Genomic DNA, 21944 nt, shown 5'->3' on the forward strand with positions numbered 1-21944 from the left:
TGTAGGTTTTGCAGCATGCTAGCTTCAGCCCTCAGTAAGCTTCTAGAAAAACAGAGACTGGCCTTGGGCTGTCAGGACCTTGATACTTTTCAGGAACATGGGGCAGTTATTTTGTAGCATGTCCCCCACTATGTGCCTTCATTATTTGGCTCAGGTTACTTATCTTTGGGGGAGGGGGGGAATAGCTGAAAAAGTGATGCTCTGTTCTCATTGTATCTTATTTAGGTAGCACATGATTTGTTTGTTCCACAATTGATGATGTTCACGTTGATCACGTAATGAAGGTCATGTCTACCAGACCTCCCCACTATGACAGCTACTAGTCATGTTTTCTCCCCTCTTTGTCGTTACTGTTTTGTGCCCTGGCCAGTGTAGCTCAGTTGGTTGGAGCATTGTCCAGTGCACCCTGGCGTCCTAGGTTTGATTCCTGGTCAAGTCACATACTCAGGTTTCAGGTTTGATCCCTGGATAGTATGGGAAGCAACTGATCAATGTTTCTCTCTCTCTTCCTCCTCCCCTTCTCTCTAAAATCAATAAGCATGTCCTTGGATGAAGGTTAAAAAAAAAGATGTTTAACTGTTTTACATTCTATATTCATAGCATTCTAATAAATCACTTAGTGTAAACTCGGTGTTGAGGTCTTTCTGCCCTACAAAAATTAGGGGAAACCATCAGGTCCACAGGAGCTCAATAAGAATATATTAAATTTAAAAACTCTAATTGTTGCCCTGGCCAGCGTTGCTCAGTGGTTAGAACATCGGCCCTGGCACAAGAGGGTCTTGGGTTCGATTTCCATAGGTCAATGTCTCTCTCTCTCTCTCACTCTCTCTCTCTCCCTCCCTTCCACTTTCTCTAAAAAAAAAAAAAAAATGGAAAAAATATTCTTGGGTGAGGATTAACAAAACAAACCAAAAAAACTCTAATTATTTAAGCCTGTGAACGGCCGGCTTTCTTTCTTCCTCACTTAATAATCTGTATACACAGAAAAATACTCTTGCACTCTTGTGTTTTACTTTTTCTCCTGTCTTCTATAACTCTGCAGGCATACTAAAACTCGGGCATCAAAGAAACCTGCTCATCCCCTCTCCAAGCCCAGGAAAGAAATGCAAGCTTTTATTTGCTCAAGGAGAAGAAAAAACACAGGAAGACCATGAGCATGAGACCGACTCGGGAGTCTCGTTTTCTTCTTCCCATGAACAGACTGGTTCGGACCCCTCCGCCGAACAGATCCCTAGCCTCCGGGGACCGCAGCAGGTCGCGCAGACAGCCTTTACGCTCACCGCTCTTCTAAGGACACGTGTTCTTCCTGCGAAGCACAACAGCCTTCCCGGAGCTCCGCCCCGCCCCGGGGCCCGCCCACCTCACCGATGCCCAATCGTGCCACGATGCGTAGTACGGCCACGCCCCTCAGGCTCCTGCCGGCCGCCTTTGTTCTCCCCCGCTCCCTCTCTAAGCCTGTGCGCTCCCAGCAAACCGAGTGGCAGCTGCTGATTGGTGGTCTCGGCGCAGCCAATCAGAAGGGGGCACCTCACGTTAGGGCTCAGAGCTTTAAACGCAGGAGCCTCCCGGCGCGCGGAGGAGGCTGGGGAGGAGCGCGAGCGTGGAGGGCGGTGCCGGGAGCTGGGACGCGCAGCGAGGCGCCCGCGGCCCGCGCCCCTGGTCGGGCTGGGATTGGCCGGCTCTCGCCCCCAGCCAATCTCCCGCGAGGACTTCGTGGGAGGGGAGGGGGCAGTTTCTTTTCGACCCTCGCGTTTCGCCCGCCAGGCCAGAGCCCCAGGTCCGGGATCGCTCAGCTGCTACCTGTGCTCGGAGCCCGCGCTCACGCCGCCGTGATGAGGCTCCGGAAAGGCTGCCTGCTGGTCCTACTCCTGGCGCTGGCGCAACTGCTGGCCGTGGCGAGCGCCGGGGGGCCGGACGCAGGTGAGCCGGGCCTGCGGGCTGGAGAGCGTCTCGCGCGACCCGGGGTGGGTGCGACCCGGAGCCGGCGGGTTCCGCGCGGTGCCCCTCCAAGACTGACGCCGGCGCCGACGTTCTGGAGTTTAAGGGAAGGTTGCGGGTGGCCAGCATCGCATAGATCCCGGGATGGCAGCGCGGGGAAGGGGTCGGGGCTGCCGCCGAGGCTTGGAGCGGAGGGGGTGCAGAGTGCCTTCTTTGCAATTGGGTTTCTTCGTCCCGATTCTGCTCAGACTTTCCTCAGGTCCATGCTCCCGTGAAGGGGAGTTTGAGAATTGCTTAAAATGTCCAGGCGAACACGCCCAGGGAGTGTGAAGGAGAGGGGGCCAGTGTTTTCCAAACAGGATTCAGAGAAGGCCGGGGCGTGAAGGCCCCAGCGGGAGCCCCGAGGAGTCGTGGGCAGCAAGCATTTTACTTTTTAAAAATGTTTTAAAATTTGGAAACAAGTAACCTGAGGGTTCTGGTTGGTGGGAGAAATGGATAGCTTGGTTTGCATCTTTTTACAACCGGAGATACTAGTCCCTCAGCGAACGTTTATTCAGCACCTACTATGTGCCAGTCACCGCGCTGGGTCAGGGAGTCAGCGCTGAGGCCTGTGGCCCATGCCCATGAAACACCTTCTCCGCAGGAACGATAGACAGCTACTAGTCATCGGCCCTGCATTTTGCTTTGAAATCAGCGAGCTCAGAACACATGGCTGAGAGAACTTTGAAAATTAGAAAGTACAATGCCAGAAAAGGGAGCTACTCCTAGAGAACAGGGCATCCTGTTACTGGTCTCAGCTTTCTTCCTCTCGTCTTTCTCCCCACGACTAGTTTTTTTCTTTTCCTAGTGAGTTCGTTCCAATATAAATAACCCCCTTTTCTAAGATTAGTGTGTAGGGAAGTGTGAACTTTAGACTCTTTCGAACAGATTGAGTAACTTCTCTGGGGTCACCGAATCAAGAATCTTTACCCAAATAGAAAAGGAAGTAAAAGCCAGCACCTAGTGAAAAACACCTGCCGAAAGGAACTATATAGCAGCGTGGCCTTACAAGTGTGACTTGGGACCTTTATCCAAATCACCTGGCACTTATTTAAATACAGAGCCCCAAAAATACACCAAAGCAGAAGTTGGGGTGAGGGCTGGGATCTGCATTTTAAACACATTCTTCATGGACTCCTAGAATAAACTTTGGGAGGTACGTTAAAGTTTGAGGACCAGTGGGGACGGAGGGTACTTTTTGGAATGTATGTAGCTAAAAAGCAAATCGTTTGGACACCAAGGGCTACTAATAACCAGTACGTTTATCATTTGGGTCACAGGTCACTAATGCAGTGGAGGCCTGGGAAGCAGTTGCCTTTGGGGTGAGCCAGGGAACTCTGGAGTTGTCATGGCCAAGGCAGCTTTCCCAGGGCATCCTCTGGGGTGGAGTGGAGCTTCTAGCCCTTACCTGGACTCTTGCCCATCCCTGTGGGGATCCCTGGCCCTTCACTTTCACAGATAACTTGTCCTGTGGATTTATTTTGGGGCCACACCTTCCTCCTCCCCAGATATTCCAAGTCTGCAGGGTTTTCAGTTTTGTGTGCTTTTCTTACATTTTAGATTCAAACAGCACAGTGGTGTCTGGGTTCTAGATCGCCCCCCCCCCCCCCCCCGCCAAAATACAGTCACTTAATAGAGCTTGAGCTCTGATGACTTAAGCCTCAGTTTGCGGCTCATGTCTCAAATTAGACGTAACTTCTACTTTTCATGTCTTTCCAGCTATCAGAATGAAGTTATTTTGATGCCTGCTTTTATTTGGGATGGATTTAGATTTTAAGTGGAAAATCACTAGCATTAAAGAACTCTTCAGTTGCCTCTCTCTTTCATTCCTGAGAAGTAATTGTAAACCTTTGGGCGTATTGAGAAGAAAATCTAATATGACAGTATAGTACAGTAGTGGACTGGTCAGGAGCCATCACTGAGTAGCTTTGTGATCCTTGGGCAGGTGACCTAGGCTCTCTGTGCCTCAGTTTCTTCATCTGTGAGTGCATGGAATGTGTTTCCCTCAAGGAGTGAGGGAATGTTTAAGAGCTCAGCACAGTCCTCCCAACCATATCAGCTAGAATGTTACATCTGATAAGTTTCTCTTTTCCATATTTCATATAAACCACTCAGTATTGACCTAATGGCAGAGTTTATCCAACTGTTACAGGGACATCTGTAGTGGGGATTGGAAGCGACCAGCTGAGAAAGTTGATGAGGACATCCTGCAAGGAGCTGCTAGCATCCCGGCTGGGCAGGGATCCATTCTTATCACCACAAGTACTGGTGGGAGTGGACAGGTACTGCAGTGACCTGGCTAGAGGAGGGGCCCCATTGTAGGAGTGGCCTTACCACCTGGGCTCAGCACTATTGAGGCTGCATCGGCCCCAGGCCTGAGGATGGCATGCTTCAGAGGTGCCGGAAGACTTTGGGTATATTTTTATCCATTGGGCTTAAAAGTGAAGCCCAATGAAGAGTGGTCTCCCCACTAAAAAGTAGGTGCTTTCTTTGCGGGGAAATGTGGGTTTCTAGTTGGTGGGAATATAGAGCCAGCACCTTCTCAAATTGCAGGGGAATCAGTCCTTTGTGAGTTGGGGAGGAATGGAAAGCATATTTTTAAAATTCAAGAAAGGAGTTCACTCTTAGCTCTGGCCCACGGTAACTCATGGATACCCATTTAGTCACGAGAACCCCATCACTAGTGCTCACAGCACTTCGGGCCCAGCATAGGTAAGGAGCATCTTTGCTTTTCCTTTTTGTAAAATTCACCTTATCCCTGTGTGTTGAGCAGATTACCAAGTCCCTCTTTCTCCCTTAGCTGTATTTCCTAGCTTGAAGAGCAGACTAGGTTCCCCAGTGCTTTCTTTCAACCTTCCTCCAGTCTTTCCATTTGCCTGCAAGTAAATTTGATGCTCTGCAAGTGCATCTGACTGGGCAGAGCAGCCAGGCAGTGAGAGTGTATATGCACGGCCCACAAGCCCTACCTCACTGCCCACAGCAGGTCATCCAGCCCAAGTGAGCTCCCAGATCCTGGCCAGGGTGTGTGGTGCCTCCTAGGCAGGCACCCCCGCTGAAGCAGAGCACCCTGCATCAAGCCCCCTCCTGCAGGTCATTTTGGGTCAGACTTGGCAAAAGATGTCTTCCCCTGTGTTCTGGTCCTCTTCACATCCAGGAAGCCTCGTTCTTCTTGGTGCCTGATGACAGTGCTGGGGGCCTGGAGCCCCTGCAGGTCTGTCCACCCCACAGAGCTCCTGCCGGGGAGGAGGGAGGTGATAAGGTGGCCAGGGGAAGGGATGTTGCAGAACTCTGGTCCAGAGTGCAAGGTGTGGGCTAGGAGGAAAGCTGAAGGCAGGGGAGGGAACTTGTCCCAAGAAACAGGGGAGTCTGCTTGGTTTGTATTTTCAAATTGGCAGGTTTTGGGGGATTTTAGAGCTGTTTCTCCCTCTCCTGACAAAGGAATGTGGAAGTCAGGAAAAAGCAGTGAGGTGTTTAAAGGGACATGTTTGAGGAAAGTGGCTTGTGGGGTGGGGGTGGTTTTGGTTTGCTTTTTATTGAATTAGGGTGACATTGGTTAATAAAATTATATAGGTTCAGGTGTATGATTCTATAATATTCTATAATATCATCTGTATATTGTATTGTGTATACAACATCCCAACTGGTTTGCTTTTGTAATTAGTTTGTGGATTGGTAAATTTTAACAATAATGGACAAAGCTGCCCGCTCCACCCAGACCAGTGCCCTGGTTCGCCTGAGCAGCTGCAGGGCCAGCACTGGAGAAGTTGGGGGGGATTAGTTAGGGACGGGGCTCAGACTCTGTAAGTCCCAGGAGTTCCAGGATCCCACAGGCAGGTTTTCATGCTTTGATCTCATCCTCGGCCCCAAACTTGGAAACTGTCCATCTTGGTTTATCTCCTGGGAAGCATCTCCAAACACGAATAATTGGCCCCTTGAAATATTATAGCTTCAGAGTTAATGAAGCCCTCGTTCTTGATTCAAATGCACTTGCTGATGTGACCGAAGCTGGAGAACCTGGATAATGAGAACTGCAATTGGTCCCACAATGCCTTGTATCTGTAGTTTGGCAAAAAAATTAACTGGACCTTGATAATGAGATGTACTTGGATTCTGTGTTCTGGGAAGAGAGGTTTGCTTCTAGGCTGGAAGCACGTAGGTGAAAGTTAATGCCCTGGAGCACAAACTAGTGGGAATCCTAAAATGAGGTGTTCCTAAAAGGCAAAGCATGGGCTGTGCAGAGGAGCCATGGGCTAGAGAGACTGCAGGGGGGTTGCTGAGGGATAGTGAGTTAGAGCTCAGTGCAGAGCAGGAGGGGGCTGATGTTGGGGTCTCTGTATTCAGGCGGGAGGCATGCAGAGCAGGTTGTGCTACCTCTGGGGATGGGGGCGGTCCAGCTGGGGTATTTAGACTTTAACTTCTAGGTCTGGTTTTCAGACATCTTATTTAACCACTAGAGGCCCGATGCACAAAATTCGTGCAAGAGTAGACCTTCCTTCCCCCGGCTGCCAGCACTGGCTTCCCTCCAGCACCTGGGACCCGGGCTTCCCTCCGTCCTGGGCCTGGGCCTCTCTCTGCGAGGCAATCATGGGGCGATGGCCAGGCCCCAACCAATCGCATCGCACCCGCCTGGGCTGGCCTGGCGCCAGTAGGTGTCATAGCGTGGTCCCAGATGGTCGTCCGGATGGTCATTCCGTTGTTCGGCTGTTTGGTCGATTTGTATATTATGCTTTTATTATATAGGATTATATAGGATGGCCTCCCTTTAAATTAAATCTTAAGTGGCCACCCAGTATGCAAACTTAGAGCAGAATTTCTGGGGTGGAAAGTCATGATGTCACCACCCCATCTGGTGGGGGTTCCCAGAGGCTACTCCAGACTCATGACACATTTTGAAGGATTTGGGTTTCTAGGAAAATTTTTAAAGAGGAGAGTCACCAGTTTTCTAACCATTCTGGATATTTCCTGCTCAGATTCTAATAAAGAAGAGGCCATTGAAGAGGAAGATGAGGAGGAGGAAGAGGAGGAGGAAGACGAGGAAGATGACTTGGAAGTTAAGGAAGAAAATGGTGTCTTAGTCCTAAATGACGTAAACTTTGATAACTTTGTGGCTGACAAAGACACGGTGCTGCTGGAGTTCTACGCTCCATGGTAAGGACCCACATTCTGGTTTCTTCATGGTGGGTGCGAGATTCCTCTGCTCCCATGCTTGACCCTGGCAGGGCAGGAGTGGCTGGGTGCAGGAATGCCAGCCCTTGGTTCAGGATACCAGGACCTCCAAATTCTGCCGATTTGCACCGCACATCCCATGAGCCAGCCCTTACAGAATGTGGTCCTCAGCGGTTTCAGATATGAACCTGTCCCCTGATAGTTACAGCCAGGGAAGGCGGGAGGGGTGGGTGTTTAACAAACTGATGATATGGAAACCTGTGTTGGTGACAGACATCTGACCCATCTCAAGGCCACCTACCTCCCTCCTGCCCGTGGTCAGGCCGGCTCCCGTGTATAGGCCTGACACAGCCCCTGGGAAGGCAGAGAAGGTGCCCACTCCCTTTCCTGTCTTTCACCCTCACAGTGCAGTATGTTACCAATCTTGTATTCCTCCACCCATCTCTCTTCTGTTATCTCGTAATCTCTCCTTTCCTCTTTTACCCACCCTCCTCAGTTCACTTTGAAAACGTAATAGTCAAGATGTACGTATGTGTCCGGTGCTTGATGTTCGAGTATAGTACTAGGTATTTTGTATAAAAAATTTCAACAGTTCTATGAACAGGTCTGTGAGGTTTTATTCCTATTTTATAGATCAGTTCTCAAACTAATTTTTAAATTTTTATTTATTGATTTGAGAGAGTAAGAAAAAACCCCACATTGATTTGTTGTTTCACTTGTTTATGCATTCATCTCTTGATTCTTGCATGTGCCCTGATGGAGAATCAAACCCGAAGGCAACCTTGGTGTATCGGGATGATGCTCTAACCAGCTGACCCACCCGGCCAGGGCAGTGCTCAAACTTTAGTCTTGGGAATGAATCCCTTAACACTTAAAATTTGAGGACCCCAAATAGTTTTCATGTGGGTCATGTTTATCATATTTACCATATTAGGAATTAAAACAGAAATTTAAAAGTTACTCATTTTTACCCAGCCGATGTGGCTCAGTGGTTGAGCATAGACCCAAGAACCCAAGAGGGCACGGTTCGATTCCCGGTCAGGGCACATGCCCGGGTTGTAGGCTTGATCATCAGTGGGAGGCGCGCAGGATATTTCTTTCTCATCGATGTTTTTATTTCTCTATTCCTCTCCCACTCTCTCTAAAAGTTAATGAAAGCATATTTTAAAATAAATAAAAAGTACTCATTTTTAAGTAACAGTAACCCATTACATGATAACATCCAAATGCTGACACCATTGTCAGTCAGTGTAGCCTCTGGAAAATTCCACTATATACTTCTGAGGAATGAGTGAAAAAGACAAAAAATGTTTATGTAAAGAGTTTCACTCATAGGCCCCTTTGCAAGGGGTCTCTGGACCAAATTTTGAGACCCTTATAAATGAAAATATAAGGTTCAGAGACATTGAAAGTCTGTGCCCAAAGCAGAGCTGAAAGCTGAAAATTGATCTGTTTGACTTCCAGCCAGCTTGGCCTCCCCATGATATTCTGTGTGTCTCCTCTTGACTGCAGATTTCCCCGCCCTGATGCCCCATTTTTGTGTGCATTGCTGGAGTTAAGCCTCCAGAGGTACAATCAACTTGCTCATCTTTCCCCAAACCTTCTTAGGTGTGGACATTGCAAGCAGTTTGCTCCAGAATATGAAAAAATTGCCAGTACCTTGAAGGAGAACGACCCTCCCATTCCTGTCGCTAAGATTGACGCAACCTCAGAGTCAGCGCTGGCCAGCAGGTTTGATGTGAGCGGATACCCCACTATCAAGATCCTCAAGAAGGGGCAGGCTGTTGACTACGAAGGTTCCAGGACCCAGGACGGTGAGTGGTACCTGAGCTGCAGGAGGAAGCCGGGGAGGAGATTTTGAGTAATAGAAAGGAAGACAAGCCCTAGCTGGTTTGACTCACTGGATAGTGTCAGCCTGTGAACTGCAGGGTCCCAGGTTCAATTCCAGTCAAGGGCACATGCCTGGGTTGCGAGCTCGATCCCAATAGGGGCCGTGCAGGAGGCAGCCAATCAGTGATTCTCATCATTGCTGTTTCTATCTCTCCCTCTCCCTTCCTCTCTGAAATCAATAAAAAAAAAAAAAAAAGTAAGGAAGACAAGTTGTAAGGACTGGGAGTGACCCCTCAGAGCACCAGCTTCTGGGAGTGATCCTTTCTGGTATATTTGAGCTAACCAAGATCAAAATAAGCTTGTCCTTGGGTGAAACAAGATCTGGGGTAGATGTGTTAAGAAATGACATAAGATTAACTGTAATTGAAATTTTTTTGTTTTGTTAATCCTCACCCACGGATATTTTTCCCATTGATTTTTTGAGAGTGGAAGGGAGGGGTAGAGACAGAGAGAAACATTGATTGAGAGAGACACATCGATTGGTTGCCTCCTGCATGTGCCCTGACCAGGGCCGGAGATTGAACCTGCAACCAAGGTACATGCCCTTGACCAAAATTGAACTGGGACATTCTATCCACTGAGCCAAACCAGCTAGGGCAGAAATTTTTTTTTCAAGAGATAGAGATGACAACAGGCAACACAACAATAGCTGTCCTGTGTAAATGAATCAAAATTATGCCTTTTTTTTTTTTTTTATCAGAGCAGTAAAAAAATATATTTTTTGGTGTGCTGCAGCATTTTAGTAATTAGTCTATGTGTGCCATGAGATGACAGAGGTTGGAAATCACTGTCCTAGAGCAGTGGTTCTCAGTGTTCATCTTGTATCAGAATCACCGAAACGGGAGGGGCGGTCATTTAAGACAGACACAGAGCCCCATCTCCAGAGTTCCCCGACTCAGTAAGTTTCAGGTCAGGCTTAATAATTTGCATTTCTTACGAGCACCCAGGGGTTGCTGAGGCCTCAGACCCAGACTGCACATTGGGAACCATGGTGGGGAGCCAGGCGGGTCTCTTAAATCAGGCCTGTGGATCCCTGCCTGCTCACATTAGGCACTAAATAAATTTTATTACATGATAAAATTGTGGTATCCTTTAGGAAGAACTTATCTCTTTTAATCGCTTTAATAAAAACCCATGCTCATTGCCCATTCCTGGGGCTAATAGCACTGGATAAGGTTTGGGTCTTAGCCATGCAATAGCCCTGTGTCCTAGACAAGTGCCTTCCCCTCGTCGGACCTGGATTCTACATCAGGATAGGAAGTCACTTGGACTGGGTCTCAACGTTCCCTTCATAACAGGTGATGCCAATGCAGCCTGAGCATTGGGAGCCACTGCTCTCCGTTTTCCTCAGCGTTTTGTGATGCTGTAATGTGTTAGTGCTCGGTGTGTCCATGTTAAGGGGATGCCCCCAAAACTGTTGATCAGCCCTGGGAGGTGACGTCTCAGTGTTCACTTGCAGTTAGTACTGTAGTCTGGCAAGGATAGAGTCTCATTTGTCAGGCTGGCCTTGGGCTGTTGAGAAGTCTGCCTGTGCTCAGTCTTGTTGGGTTTCTTTTAGAAATTATTGCCAAGGTCAAAGAGATCTCCCAGCCCAATTGGACGCCTCCACCAGAAGTCACACTTGTGCTGACCAAAGATAACTTCGATGAAGTGGTGAACGATGCAGACATCATTCTGGTGGAGTTTTATGCCCCCTGGTAAGATAATGTTGGCCTCATGTTATTCAGAGATTCATTAGGCCCATCCTGTATTGGGTACCCTGCCAGCACTGGGCGAGGTAGCAGAGATGGCCTGGGTGCAGCATCCCTGCCTTGCACAGAGGGCGACGTGGAGCTGCTAAGTGTTCCTGAAAGGGGTGGCCTTTTACAGTCTTTTCCTGGGGGGTATGATGAGGCTGAACATCAGCCTAGGGTATGGGGGAAGCCCACATGACCCACATGAAAGGGCTTCCGGGTCCCTCAAGGCTGGAAGACACGGCTGAGCACCTGGCCTTTGCTTACGTTCGTCACCGCACACCTACCCTGGCCAGGGAGCATCTCTGAGGAAACACGTGTGAAAGCACTTTGATAGCGTCTGGCTCTCTAGGCACTGAGAGCCGTGACATCTCTCATCTCTGGTAGGGGGATGGAGTGCTGTGTATGGAAGTTCACCAGCTGGGGGAGAGGAAAGAGCAGAGATGAAGGTGGGGTGGCATCTGGTGGCCTTGCTCTGCCTATTGCAGGTTGTCATCCCTGCCTCGCTGTCTCCCTCCTGAGGGTTGTATCTGTCTTTGTCTCTGCTCATGGCTGTTTGTTCCAGAGTGAATCTTGGAAGATGACCCTCAGCCTTGCTGCACACTCGACATGTGTCCCCTTCTCATGCTAGAGCCTTAGGGTTCCCACAGCTTTCCTGCCTGGTGTCCCCTCCCCTCACCCACCTTTTTCGGCTCCTGTCCACTTCCTATTCGTCCCTCATGTTCCAGCCTAACTGTCACATCCTATAAGAAGCAGTCCCTGACTTGTGTCCCTACCTGACCCAAATCTCCCTTCTTAGGACATTGTCTTGGCCTTTCCCACATCTTAACTCCATGTCATAGTTGCACTCTGGTCTGTGCCTGTGTGTGCGTGTGCGTGCGCGCGTGTGTGCATGTGTGTGTGTCTGTGTGTTTGTGTGTGTGTGTGTGTGTGTGCTTGTGTTCGTGTGTGTATGCCACGGGAGGAAACCATGTCGAGCTGGCTCCTGAGGGGCCTGGCTCAGTGCCCTCGCCCGTAGACATTCGGAGGTCGGCTGGATCTCACTGAGTTGCTCAGGAATGCAGGCTGGGTTTTGCACATAGTGTAACTGGGAGGCTGTGTCCATACCGGAACAGGCCCCTGACCGAACTGGCTTGCTCTGGCAGGTGTGGGCACTGCAAGAAGCTGGCCCCTGAGTACGAGAAGGCCGCCAAGGAGCTGAGCAAGCGCTCTCCCCCAATCCCTCTGGCAAAGGTCGATGCCACCGCGGAAACAGACCTGGCCAAGAGGTTCGGTGTCTCCGGCTATCCCACCCTGAAGATCTTCCGCAAAGGAAAGCCTTTTGAATACAATGGCCCAAGGGAGAAATACGGTAGGGGCCACTTCCTTCTCCAAGCTCATCGGGGTGGGGAAGCTCCCTGGTGAATGTGGGCGGTGGGCAGAGCGCCCTGGAGCCCCAGCCCCTCCTCAGGCAGGTGCTCTGCTCCCAGGGATCGTCGACTACATGATTGAGCAGTCCGGGCCGCCCTCCAAGGAGATTTTGGCCCTGAAGCAGGTCCAAGAGTTCCTGAAGGATGGAGATGATGTCATCATCATTGGAGTCTTCAAGGCAGAGAGTGACCCGGCCTACCAGCTGTACCAGGATGCTGGTGAGTAGTGGCCCTCTGCACTGGACACACCGCTACCGGGGAGCCTGCTGCCTTTGCGTAACAGCCCTGGGCGTCGATCTAGGGGATGGCTTGATGGATTGCATAGCATCTATGGGAACAGGCTTAGCTTTCCCACAGGTCAGCTTTGGAGGTTAGTTCTCTGTTGCCTTTAAAATATATTTTATTGATTTTTTACAGAGAGGAAGAGAGAGGGATAGAGAGTTAGAAACATCGATGATAGAGAAACATCGATCAGCTGCCTCTTGCACACCCCCTACTGGGGATGTGCCCGCAACCAAGGTACATGCCCTTGACCGGAATCGAACCTGGGACCCTTGAGTCCGCAGGCCGACGCTCTATCCACTGAGCCAAACCGGTTTCGGCTCTCTGTTGCCTTTAATTGTGCATGGAGAGTGGGTGGGGGCACAGTGAAGTTCATCCAAGTTCATTGTCTATCTCCCTTGCGTTCTAGGACCCCCTTCCCAAAGCCAGCCTCTCTGTAAGGGGAGGCTTCACCAGAAAGTGAGGGAATCAGACCTGGATTTGAGTCCTGGCTCTGCCCGTTGTTAGCACTTGACTGACTGCAGGCAGTGACCTGATCAACCTGGTGTTCTCCTGTCCACCATGGTGACCTTTCCTACTTCGAAGGTTGTTATGTTAACTGTGATAATGTAGACGGAATGCCAGCAAGTGCCTGGTAATACCCTTAAGTACTAGTCTTGCTAATGTGAGAAGTGAAATTATTATGACCAGCTGTCAGTAGTAGTGTGGGAGTGGGCACAGTTGTCTGCCCACATCTGGCTCCCTTAGGTTGTGAATGAAAGTTGGTTTATTCAGGGACACTTCTCCATCCCCATCACTTCCTTCTGAATACCCTCTACCCTCTCACTGCACTCACACCAAAAATGGCTCGTTTTTCTACTTCAATTATCATCTTTTAAATGCACTGCTTGCAATGTGCTGACTTCTGTAACAGTCATGCACATGTCAAATGCAGATTAATGTAGTACAACTTACAGTAGAGCTAAATTCCCCTCATGCTCCTTGGTCTTCGTTGATTAGGTAACCCTGTCATCCACTCCTAAGCAATCAGGAAGAAACTTGCACAGGGAACCCTAGACCCAAGTCACATTGTGTGTGTGCACATGCTGGGAGAGAGGGGTGTGGTGTGGTGTGGTGTCTGCGATCATTCAGCCTGGGGCAGTAGGCTGGCTGGTGGTGGGCTAGGTGCTGCCCACGCTGCCAGTCCAGGCACCACACTTCAGGTCAGACAGACGTGCCTCACGGGCTCGGTCTGGTTAGGCTGCAGGCAGAGGTGAGAGTCACTGGGCCTTCTGTGCTGGCCCATTCCTGTTCACTGGGCTGCGTGGAAGGAGCTAGACAGCCCTAGGGGTGCAGGGCAGTCTGTGGATAATGGGAGAAGGGGGTCTGAGTATGGGGGCGGCTAACCAAATTCTTGAGGCAATTTTGTCTCTTTGCCCACGGCCAGCTGCTAATATCTGGGGCACCTGGAGGCTTAGAACAGGGTGGGAGACTAGCCTGAGAGTGGCTTCTGGGTGGGCTGCCTCACTGATGCTCACAGCGATCTACGAGGTGGACTCCGGTTTCTACAGAGGATGGACTGAGGCTTGGGCAGGTGCATAATGAGCAGGTCTGGCGTCCCACCTTTAGCAGGTTGCAGAATTGTGATTTGAATCTGGCTTTGTCTGATTCTGAGAGCCATGGCATCTCCAGGCTGCCTCCCTGCCTCCCCCAAGTCATGTGATGTGCTAGGTGCCTCAGCCAGGACAGAGCAGAGGGACTGAGGTCTGGTCACCCCAGATTGAGGGCAGGGTTGACAAAGAGGCCTCGCCTGGATTTGTGGTTTTATTGGAACACAGCTGCACTCACTTGTTCACACATTGTCTAGCTGTTTTCACACGTGAGCCCAGAATTGAGTGGTTGTGGCAATGGGGCCCACAAGGCACAGGCGTTCACTGTCTGGGCCTTTCTGGGAAAAGTTGGCCAGCCCCTGTTCTTAAGTATTCAGACAGCAGGGTTTAATCTTGTGAGTTTGACAAGATTTAAATACAATATATATATGGTTAGGGAACCACATTTAGGACCCCAGCCCACCAACAGGCCCCCCCCCCCCCCCCACGTTGAGAGATTAGGCCCCCAGAAGGTGCTGCGTGTGCAAGCTCACCATGTGCGCACAGCAGTGTGCGATGCTCACCGTCACCTCTCTCTGATCAGTTGGAGACGGCAGTCAACCAGAGCACCTGACAGATTAGCTCTAAGTGTTTCTGTTAACATTCAGTTTGTTAAATTTTTTAAAATAAATTCTGAGATATAAGTTTTAAGGTATTAGGCCTGTACCAAGTTTCAAAATCCAACCTTTAAGCTTGAGGTGCTGTCCACACAGAACTCAGGTGGTCATTACACTATTTTCAGGGCATTTGCTTTGGTTGATGATGTGGGTCATGAGTTAAAACTTGATTGTTTTTTTTTTTTTTTTTGGTTTGTTTTTTAATATATTTTATTGATTTTTTACAGAGAGGAAGGGAGAGGGAGAGAGTTAGAAACATTGATGAGAGAGAAACATCAATTGGCTGCCTCCTGCACACCCCTTACTGGGGATGTGCTCGCAACCAAGGTACATGCCCTTGACCGGAATCGAACCTGGGACCCTTGAGTCCGCAGGCTGACGCTCTATCCACTGAGCCAAACTGGTTAGGGAAAAATTTAATGAATTGTGTACTTATCATTTGGTTCATTTTTCAGCTAACAACCTGAGAGAAGATTACAAATTCCACCACACTTTCAACACAGAAATTGCAAAGTTCTTGAAAGTCTCCCCAGGGAAGTTGGTCATGATGCAGCCTGAGAAATTCCAGTCCAAATACGAGCCCAGGAGCAACATGATGGACATCCAGGTGGGTGAGGGCGCTCAGGCCTCGATGGCCCCTCTGAAGTGCCAGCCCCTGGGCATGCTATTGGCATGAGGATCCTGGTGGTGCCACCGCGGGGTTTTGGAGGATGGAGACTTCCCTCCACGGAAGGCTCTGGGCCCGGAGCACAGCCAGCAGGAAGGTTCCTGGTCAGGAGTTACCCGAGGGACCCAGGCAGCTCTCTCACCCGGCAGGTGCAGAGCCCTGGCCCCTGGCAGAGCTCCACCTCGCACACCGCTCAGACCTCCTGGCACCAGCCTCCCATAGGTGCCCCCCACTGAGGGTCTGGCCTGTGTGTCTGCCTTGCTCCAGGCCAGGACATGCTGCCTGGGGGCAATGGCAGTCCTCTCTGTTCACTTTGTGAAACTGTGCAGCGTGGCTCGTGGATTTGGCCTTTCTTTCCACTACTACCCCCACCCCCGCCTTCCTAAGGATGTGACATTCACCTCTAGAAGGAGAGGGAGGTCCCAGCTCAGCGTGCTGAGTGCTTCAGTGAGCAGATCTTCAGGCTTGGAAGAGACCTTAGATCTTGAACCCGAAGCTTTTATTTTCCTAGAGAGATGATGCAGCGAAGTGAGCTGTCTCACCCAGGGTCCCACGGCCAGTTAGAAGCAACTGAGGGAGAATACAGGTGTTCTTCCGGGGCCAGGCTGCGCCCTGGGGGCCGTGACCCTCACCACTTGGGCCGAGGGCTCCGCTGGGACCTGGAGGATGTGGTGTGGGACCGAGTCCCCTGGACGTGTCCTGCAGGGGGCAGCCGTGCCCTTCTGGTCTTTTTATGAACTGGGAGCATGACCTTGGAGACAGCCCTGATTCTGACTCCCATTGCTCCTTCTGGAAGTCTCACGTCCAAAGAGGGGCCCTGATGACCGTGGAGCAGTGACCTCTGGGAGTTGGGCACAGCCTGTGTGGTGTCCGTGTTCCCAGGACTGGAGTCTGTAACTTTTTTTTTTAAAAATATATTTTATTGATTTTTTTTTTTACAGAGAGGAAGGGAGAGGGATAGAGAGTTAGAAACATCGATCAGCTGCCTCCTGCACCACCCCCCACTGGGGATGTGCCCGCAACCAAGGTACATGCCCTTGACCGGAATCGAACCTGGGACCCTTTAGTCCACAGGCCAATGCTGTATCCACTGAGCCAAACCGGTTTCGGCAAGTCTGTAGCTTTTGGCAGATTCCTGAAGAGGCCCTTGACCTCAGAGGGGTTAAGATCCTCGCAGTCCAGTCTGGTATATGTATCACTGCCACTTGACTTTTGTCTTTTGCCTGCGTTTTTAAATTTTAAATGGATTGGTATTATTCATATACCACTTTGTTCCAAAAGTTACGTAAGGCTACTTTGTAAAAATTCACACAATATAGTGAAAAGCAATGTTTTTTAAAAGTGGATTTAGAAATCAGGACAAAGGAAAGACAAGGGCAGGACAGATAAGGTGAAGCGAGGTGTAAAGTCAGCACCAGGAGCTGCTGAGAGAGGACAGCTTGTCTGTCTGCTCTGAAAAGAGTTCACATTGAGGCTCAGCTCCGGGTGTGTGCTCAACTCCGGCAAGTTCGCCTGCTGTCACTGCCGCTTCTCTCTCTCTCTCTCTCTCTCTCTCTCTCTCTCTCTCTCTCTCTCTCTCTCTCTTTTAATCAAGGTGGTGTTTTTTAAATATATTTTTATTGATTTCAGAGAGGAAAGAGAGAGAGAGATAGAAACATCAATAATGAGAGACAATCATTGATTGGCTGCCTCCTGCATGCTCTCTACTGGGGATCGAGTCTGCAACCTGAGCATGTGCCCTTGACCGGAATTGAACCCGGGACCCTTCAAATCCACAAGCCAATGCTCTATCCACTGAGCCAAACCAGCTAGGGCTTTTTAGAAAAAAATTTTTTAATTCTTTTTAGAGAAGGGGATGGAGAGAGAAACATTGATCTGAGAGAGAAACATCGATTGGTTGCCTCCCATACATACCCCAACCGGGAACCAAACCCACAACCTAAGTATGTGCCCTGACGGGGAATCGAACCTGTGAGCTTCTCGTGCATGGGATGATGCGCCAACCAACAGAGCCCCACTGGCCAGGGCACTGCCACTTTACTTTGAGATTGCCTTCTGGGTGACCCCCTGCCGCCCTCCTCACTGCTTTTTCTGTCACTTTCCTCCCACCCTCCTGGTACCCTAGGACCAGAGCCTTGTTGCCTTGTCCCCTGCTCCTTCCTGCTCTTCCCTCACTTGACAAGTTCTGCCCATCCTCAGGGCTGCACGGGGCCACCGCCCTGACTGACCTGTCCAGGTGGGACTCAGGCTGTGGGGGAAGGTATGGTGTTTGTCCACCACTTCCAGCTGTACAACCTTCGGCAAGCAGCTTAACCTCCCTGCCCCTCGGTGTCTTCATCTATAACGTGAAGTGGCTGTGCCCACCCTCGGGGTGCCTGTGAGTCTGGTGTCCAGAGCACCTGGCTCTGATCCTCACTTAGTGCGAGCCCCTGTGTCAGGACACGCTGCCCGTCCCTCAGGGCAGTCATTTCACCTCTGACAGACAGCCTGGGCTCAGTGTCCCTAAGCGACTACCGCTGTGCCCAGCCGATCACAGGTTCTGTGTAATGCCAGTGCCTCACACTGCTCCATCTTACTGGGAGTTACCTGGGTTCCAGTCTGAGCTGAGTCTCCACACTGCTGCATCTCGGGGCAGTCACAGCTGTGCCTCCATACTCTTGCCCGAGACCACACTGTCCTTTGGAATGGGCAGTCACGGGGGTGATTTCTCCAGGCAGAACGCAAAGCCCATCACGGCCACTCACCAGCTGGGTGCGCTTGGGCCTCTCTGCACCTCCATGCTGTGTCCTGTCGTTTGAAATGTCCTGATAGGGCAGTCGTGAGGATCAGATGGGGAAGACGGACCCTCCGCTCAGTTGGCTGTGTTAACAACTGTCCTCTGGAGGACAGGGCCAGGGCCTCTGCGGTGGCCCCACAAGCTCCCTCAAGGTTCACTGGAGAAAGAGAATTACTGGGGTGTGCTTGAGTGAGGCCAGAGCATCTCACCTTCAATGATCCCCTCTTCCCGTGCTCCTTCCCATCTTTGCTCATTAACAGTGGCAGCAAGTGGTGGGAGTGTTAGGTAAGCTCCACTTTGTCAGGCCGACGCTCACCTGTCCTCACTTTTTGCAGGGCTCCCCGGAGGGCTCTGCCGTCAAGGACTTTGTGCTGAAGCACTCCTTGCCCCTGGTGGGTCACCGCAAGCCCTCCAACGACGCCAAGCGGTACACGCGCCGCCCTCTGGTGGTCGTCTACTACAGCGTGGACTTCAGCTTTGACTACAGAGCGGGTGAGGGACCCAGGCCCTTGTGGGTGGGTGGTCAGGAGTGTGTTTGCTTTATGGCTTCAGGTCATTGTCCCTCTGTGCTCCAGGCAGCGGCTTATGCCACCAGGCCCAGGCCTCCTGGGCTGGTTGAGCTTTCGACCAAGGTCCCTTGTTCACAGAGGTGGCTTTTTCAGAAATGCTTTTCTCTCCGATTGAAGCCTAAGCCTTGTTAGAATCCAAGGGGCAGAATCTTAACCTTCATCTCTGAGGCTCACGGTCCTTCGTGCTGTTTCAGCCACTCAGTTTTGGCGGAGCAAGGTGCTGGAGGTGGCCAAGGACTTCCCGGAGTACACTTTCGTCGTGGCTGACGAGGACGACTTTGCCTCGGAGGTGAAGGACCTGGGGCTCAGCGAGAGCGGGGAGGACGTCAATGCTGCCATCCTGGACGAGGGTGGGCGGAAGTTTGCCATGGAGCCTGATGAGTTTGACTCTGACACCCTCCGAGAGTTCGTCAAAGCTTTCAAAAAAGGTGAGCTACGTGTGGCCGGCTTCCCCTGCGTGAGCCTCGCTGGGCTGCGGGTGCACCTGGCGTCCAGGCGAGGGCACTCTTCAATCCCGTCGCTTGTTCTGAGCCCAAACCTGCTTTGTTCCCTGGGTACCTCAGGGAGGATGGAGACGGAGAGACCCCATTCTTTCTTTCTTGCTTTTTTTTTGAAATAGGAAAAAGGGCAGGAAATGTCAAGAAGTCTTCCTTAATTAAAACAGGCTTTTGGTGTTTGTGGAAAGTTGTGTGTTTGTGGAAATTTCTTTGAGGCGTTACATGCATGTCTTTATTGGTCTGGTTGAGCCCATGGCCCAGTCCCCAGCGCCAGCCTGTCATGAGCAGACCTCCTAGTTCCCTGTCTGCCGCTCTGCTCAGTGCTTTTCCTCACATGGCTTTGCAGCCCCAGGCACCGGCTCTCCCTTTGTGACAGCCTCCCTGGACAGGACCCAGTGGCCCAGGAGGCCTGGGTGGGACCACCTGCCCCCTCTCTGGCCTCTGCAGGGACTGGGAAAGGAGAAGATTTGAGGAGACCAGGAAACTGAAGGGTGGGCTGTTGGAGACAAGGCCCTACCCAGTCCAGGCAGAGCCGGGCCTTTTCATCACTCACATCCCTCCCCTGCTTTCTTTCCTCGGCAGGAAAACTGAAGCCGGTGATCAAATCCCAGCCTGTGCCCAAGAACAACAAGGGGCCGGTCAAGGTCGTGGTGGGCAAGACCTTCGACTCCATCGTGATGGACCCCAAGAAGGACGTCCTCATCGAGTTCTATGCGCCCTGGTGCGGGCACTGCAAGCAGCTGGAGCCCGTGTACACCTCCCTGGGCAAGAAGTACAAGAGCCACAAGAACCTGGTCATCGCCAAGATGGACGCCACCGCCAATGACATCACCAATGACCGCTACAAGGTCGAGGGCTTCCCCACCATCTACTTCGCGCCCAGTGGGGACAAAAAGAACCCAATTAAGTTTGAGGATGGAAACAGAGACCTAGAACACTTGAGCAAGTTTATAGACGAACATGCCACAAAGCCAAGCAGGACCAGGGAAGACCTTTAAAGCTCTGAGGGCAGGAAGGCAGCAGGGACCCGACACACTGTGGCTTCCGGGGGCCGGAGCCGAGCGAGCCGCCGGCCCCCGCTCAGCGCAAGGGCAGTGTCTTGAGTTTTTCGCTGTTTTTGTTTTGTTTTTTTTTAAATTTTTATACTCGGGTATTTCACCTCATGCTCTGAATACTGAATAGATATGAATGATTCAGTAGATTTGCCCAGATTTTTACAGAGGATACATCTATTTTTATCCTTATTTGGGGTTTGATATTTTTTTTTAACTTTCCACTTTCTTTAATATATTTCTTCAAAGCAGACAAGTTAAATCTCTTCTGTGTGAATGTTTTTTCTTTTTTTAATTTAAAATTTTAAAAACTTTTGCCAAATCATGTTGATTTTGCCCTTAATTTTGTTGTCGTCTGAGGAATTACTAGTTGGAATGCTTTCATTTTTTGTTTCTTCCTGTTATGGTGCAAAGTGAGAGCCATCGCCAAGCAACCTGCCAAGGACCATGCTCCAGCCTGACCCCTGAGCTGCGCAGTCCAGACAAGCAGCGCCGAGCCTTGTTGCAGTCAAAAGGGGACTGGGTGTCGCCGAGCCTTCTCCCAGGACCGCAGGACGAGGCGCTTTTCCCGGGTCCCCAGGCCCCTTGAGCCAGGAACTGAGGTGCCTCCTAGAGAGAGAGGCCACCCACTCTTCAGAATGGCCGTGGCCAGAGGAGAGGTGACCTAGGGCACCGGCGGGTACTTAGGGGGATAGTAAGGATTGGGTAGGCTGTTGTGATGGAATAAAAGAAATATTGAAAATTAACTGCATGACTATGTCAGGGGCACCAGCTCCACCCAGAGCCTTGGTGGGTTGAAGGTGGAGAGACCCGACCTGGGTGGACTGGGGAGCGCTTTCCCACCTAACACCTGAACATCGGCGAGGGGGGGGGGGGTCATGGAGACCCAGGGGTGGGGCTTCGGTGGCCTCAGCTCTAGGCTGTGTGGAGGTGAGCAGTGACACATTCCGTCAGGATGGGGGACGAGGATGGAGGACAAGGAACCTGCCGAGCACTTGTGCGGCTGGGCTGGGGGATAGGACCGGGCTGGATGTTGGACCAGCCCTTCCAAAGATGGTGGGGTCTGCGTGTGATGTGAGCCCCATTCAGAAGCGGTGCCCCAGGATGTTTCATCTCCCTGCCCTGCCACCTGCTCCTGGTTTTGACTGCAGCAGAGGTGGTGAGGTGGAAGTTGCTTGAGCTGGTGGCAGCTCTCGGCTGTGACTGGAGTGATCGTTGCAGGGTTGGGGGTGGGGGGGGGGCAGCCAGCAGGTCTCCTGGAAGGGGCAGCCTAGGTGGGCCTTTCCAAGTGATCTGCTCTAAAGTTGAGTCTGGCTGAGATGGATGGGACTGTGGGAACTGGTGTCTGGTAAGCTCTCAGAATCTCCAGTGTGACAGGATGTCTGTACCCTCCTCGGCGTCCTCTTTCCTCCTCTATCAGGAGAATGAGCACCCCACCCTGGGACTTGGTGCCAGAAGCTCCTAGGAGGAAGTGTGGGCGTGGTGCTCATGGCCTTTTCTTTACCTGAGAGGCTTGTTTATCCAGCGCCCGCAGGAGAACAGCAGCCCCTCTCCTCGGGGGCTCTGGGTCTGGTTGGGGAAACATCCGCAACGTGTGCATGAAGCCGAGAGGAGACTGACTCTAGGAGGGAAGCACAGCATGGCCTCGTGGAATTGAGGCCTCAGGAAAGCCCCTCTGTCT

General features: G+C 51.2%; 1 protein-coding gene across 1 annotated transcript; it reads left to right on the forward strand.

Moving 5' to 3' along the window:
- The first annotated feature begins 1589 nt into the window (after positions 1-1589).
- Positions 1590-21009, forward strand: PDIA4 (protein disulfide isomerase family A member 4). Its single transcript, XM_008153931.3, has 10 exons — positions 1590-1920; positions 6948-7125; positions 8752-8957; positions 10592-10730; positions 11912-12117; positions 12236-12394; positions 15158-15309; positions 18481-18637; positions 18909-19142; positions 19794-21009. The coding sequence occupies exons 1-10, from the start codon at positions 1833-1835 to the stop codon at positions 20207-20209; spliced, it is 1935 nt and encodes a 644-aa protein (XP_008152153.2). The 5' UTR covers positions 1590-1832; the 3' UTR covers positions 20210-21009.
- The last annotated feature ends 935 nt before the right edge of the window (positions 21010-21944 follow it).

This window comes from Eptesicus fuscus, chromosome 14, assembly GCF_027574615.1.
Source record: "Eptesicus fuscus isolate TK198812 chromosome 14, DD_ASM_mEF_20220401, whole genome shotgun sequence".
NCBI lineage: Eukaryota > Metazoa > Chordata > Mammalia > Chiroptera > Vespertilionidae > Eptesicus > Eptesicus fuscus.

Excerpts from the sequence above, each read along its gene's own strand:
- PDIA4 (XM_008153931.3), top strand. The coding sequence starts at position 1,833 with ATGAGGCTCCGGAAAGGCTGCCTGCTGGTCCTACTCCTGGCGCTGGCG. Across the intron at positions 7,126-8,751 it reads CTGGAGTTCTACGCTCCATG|GTGTGGACATTGCAAGCAGT; the intron begins GTAAGGACCCAC and ends AAACCTTCTTAG. Across the intron at positions 8,958-10,591 it reads AGGTTCCAGGACCCAGGACG|AAATTATTGCCAAGGTCAAA; the intron begins GTGAGTGGTACC and ends GGTTTCTTTTAG.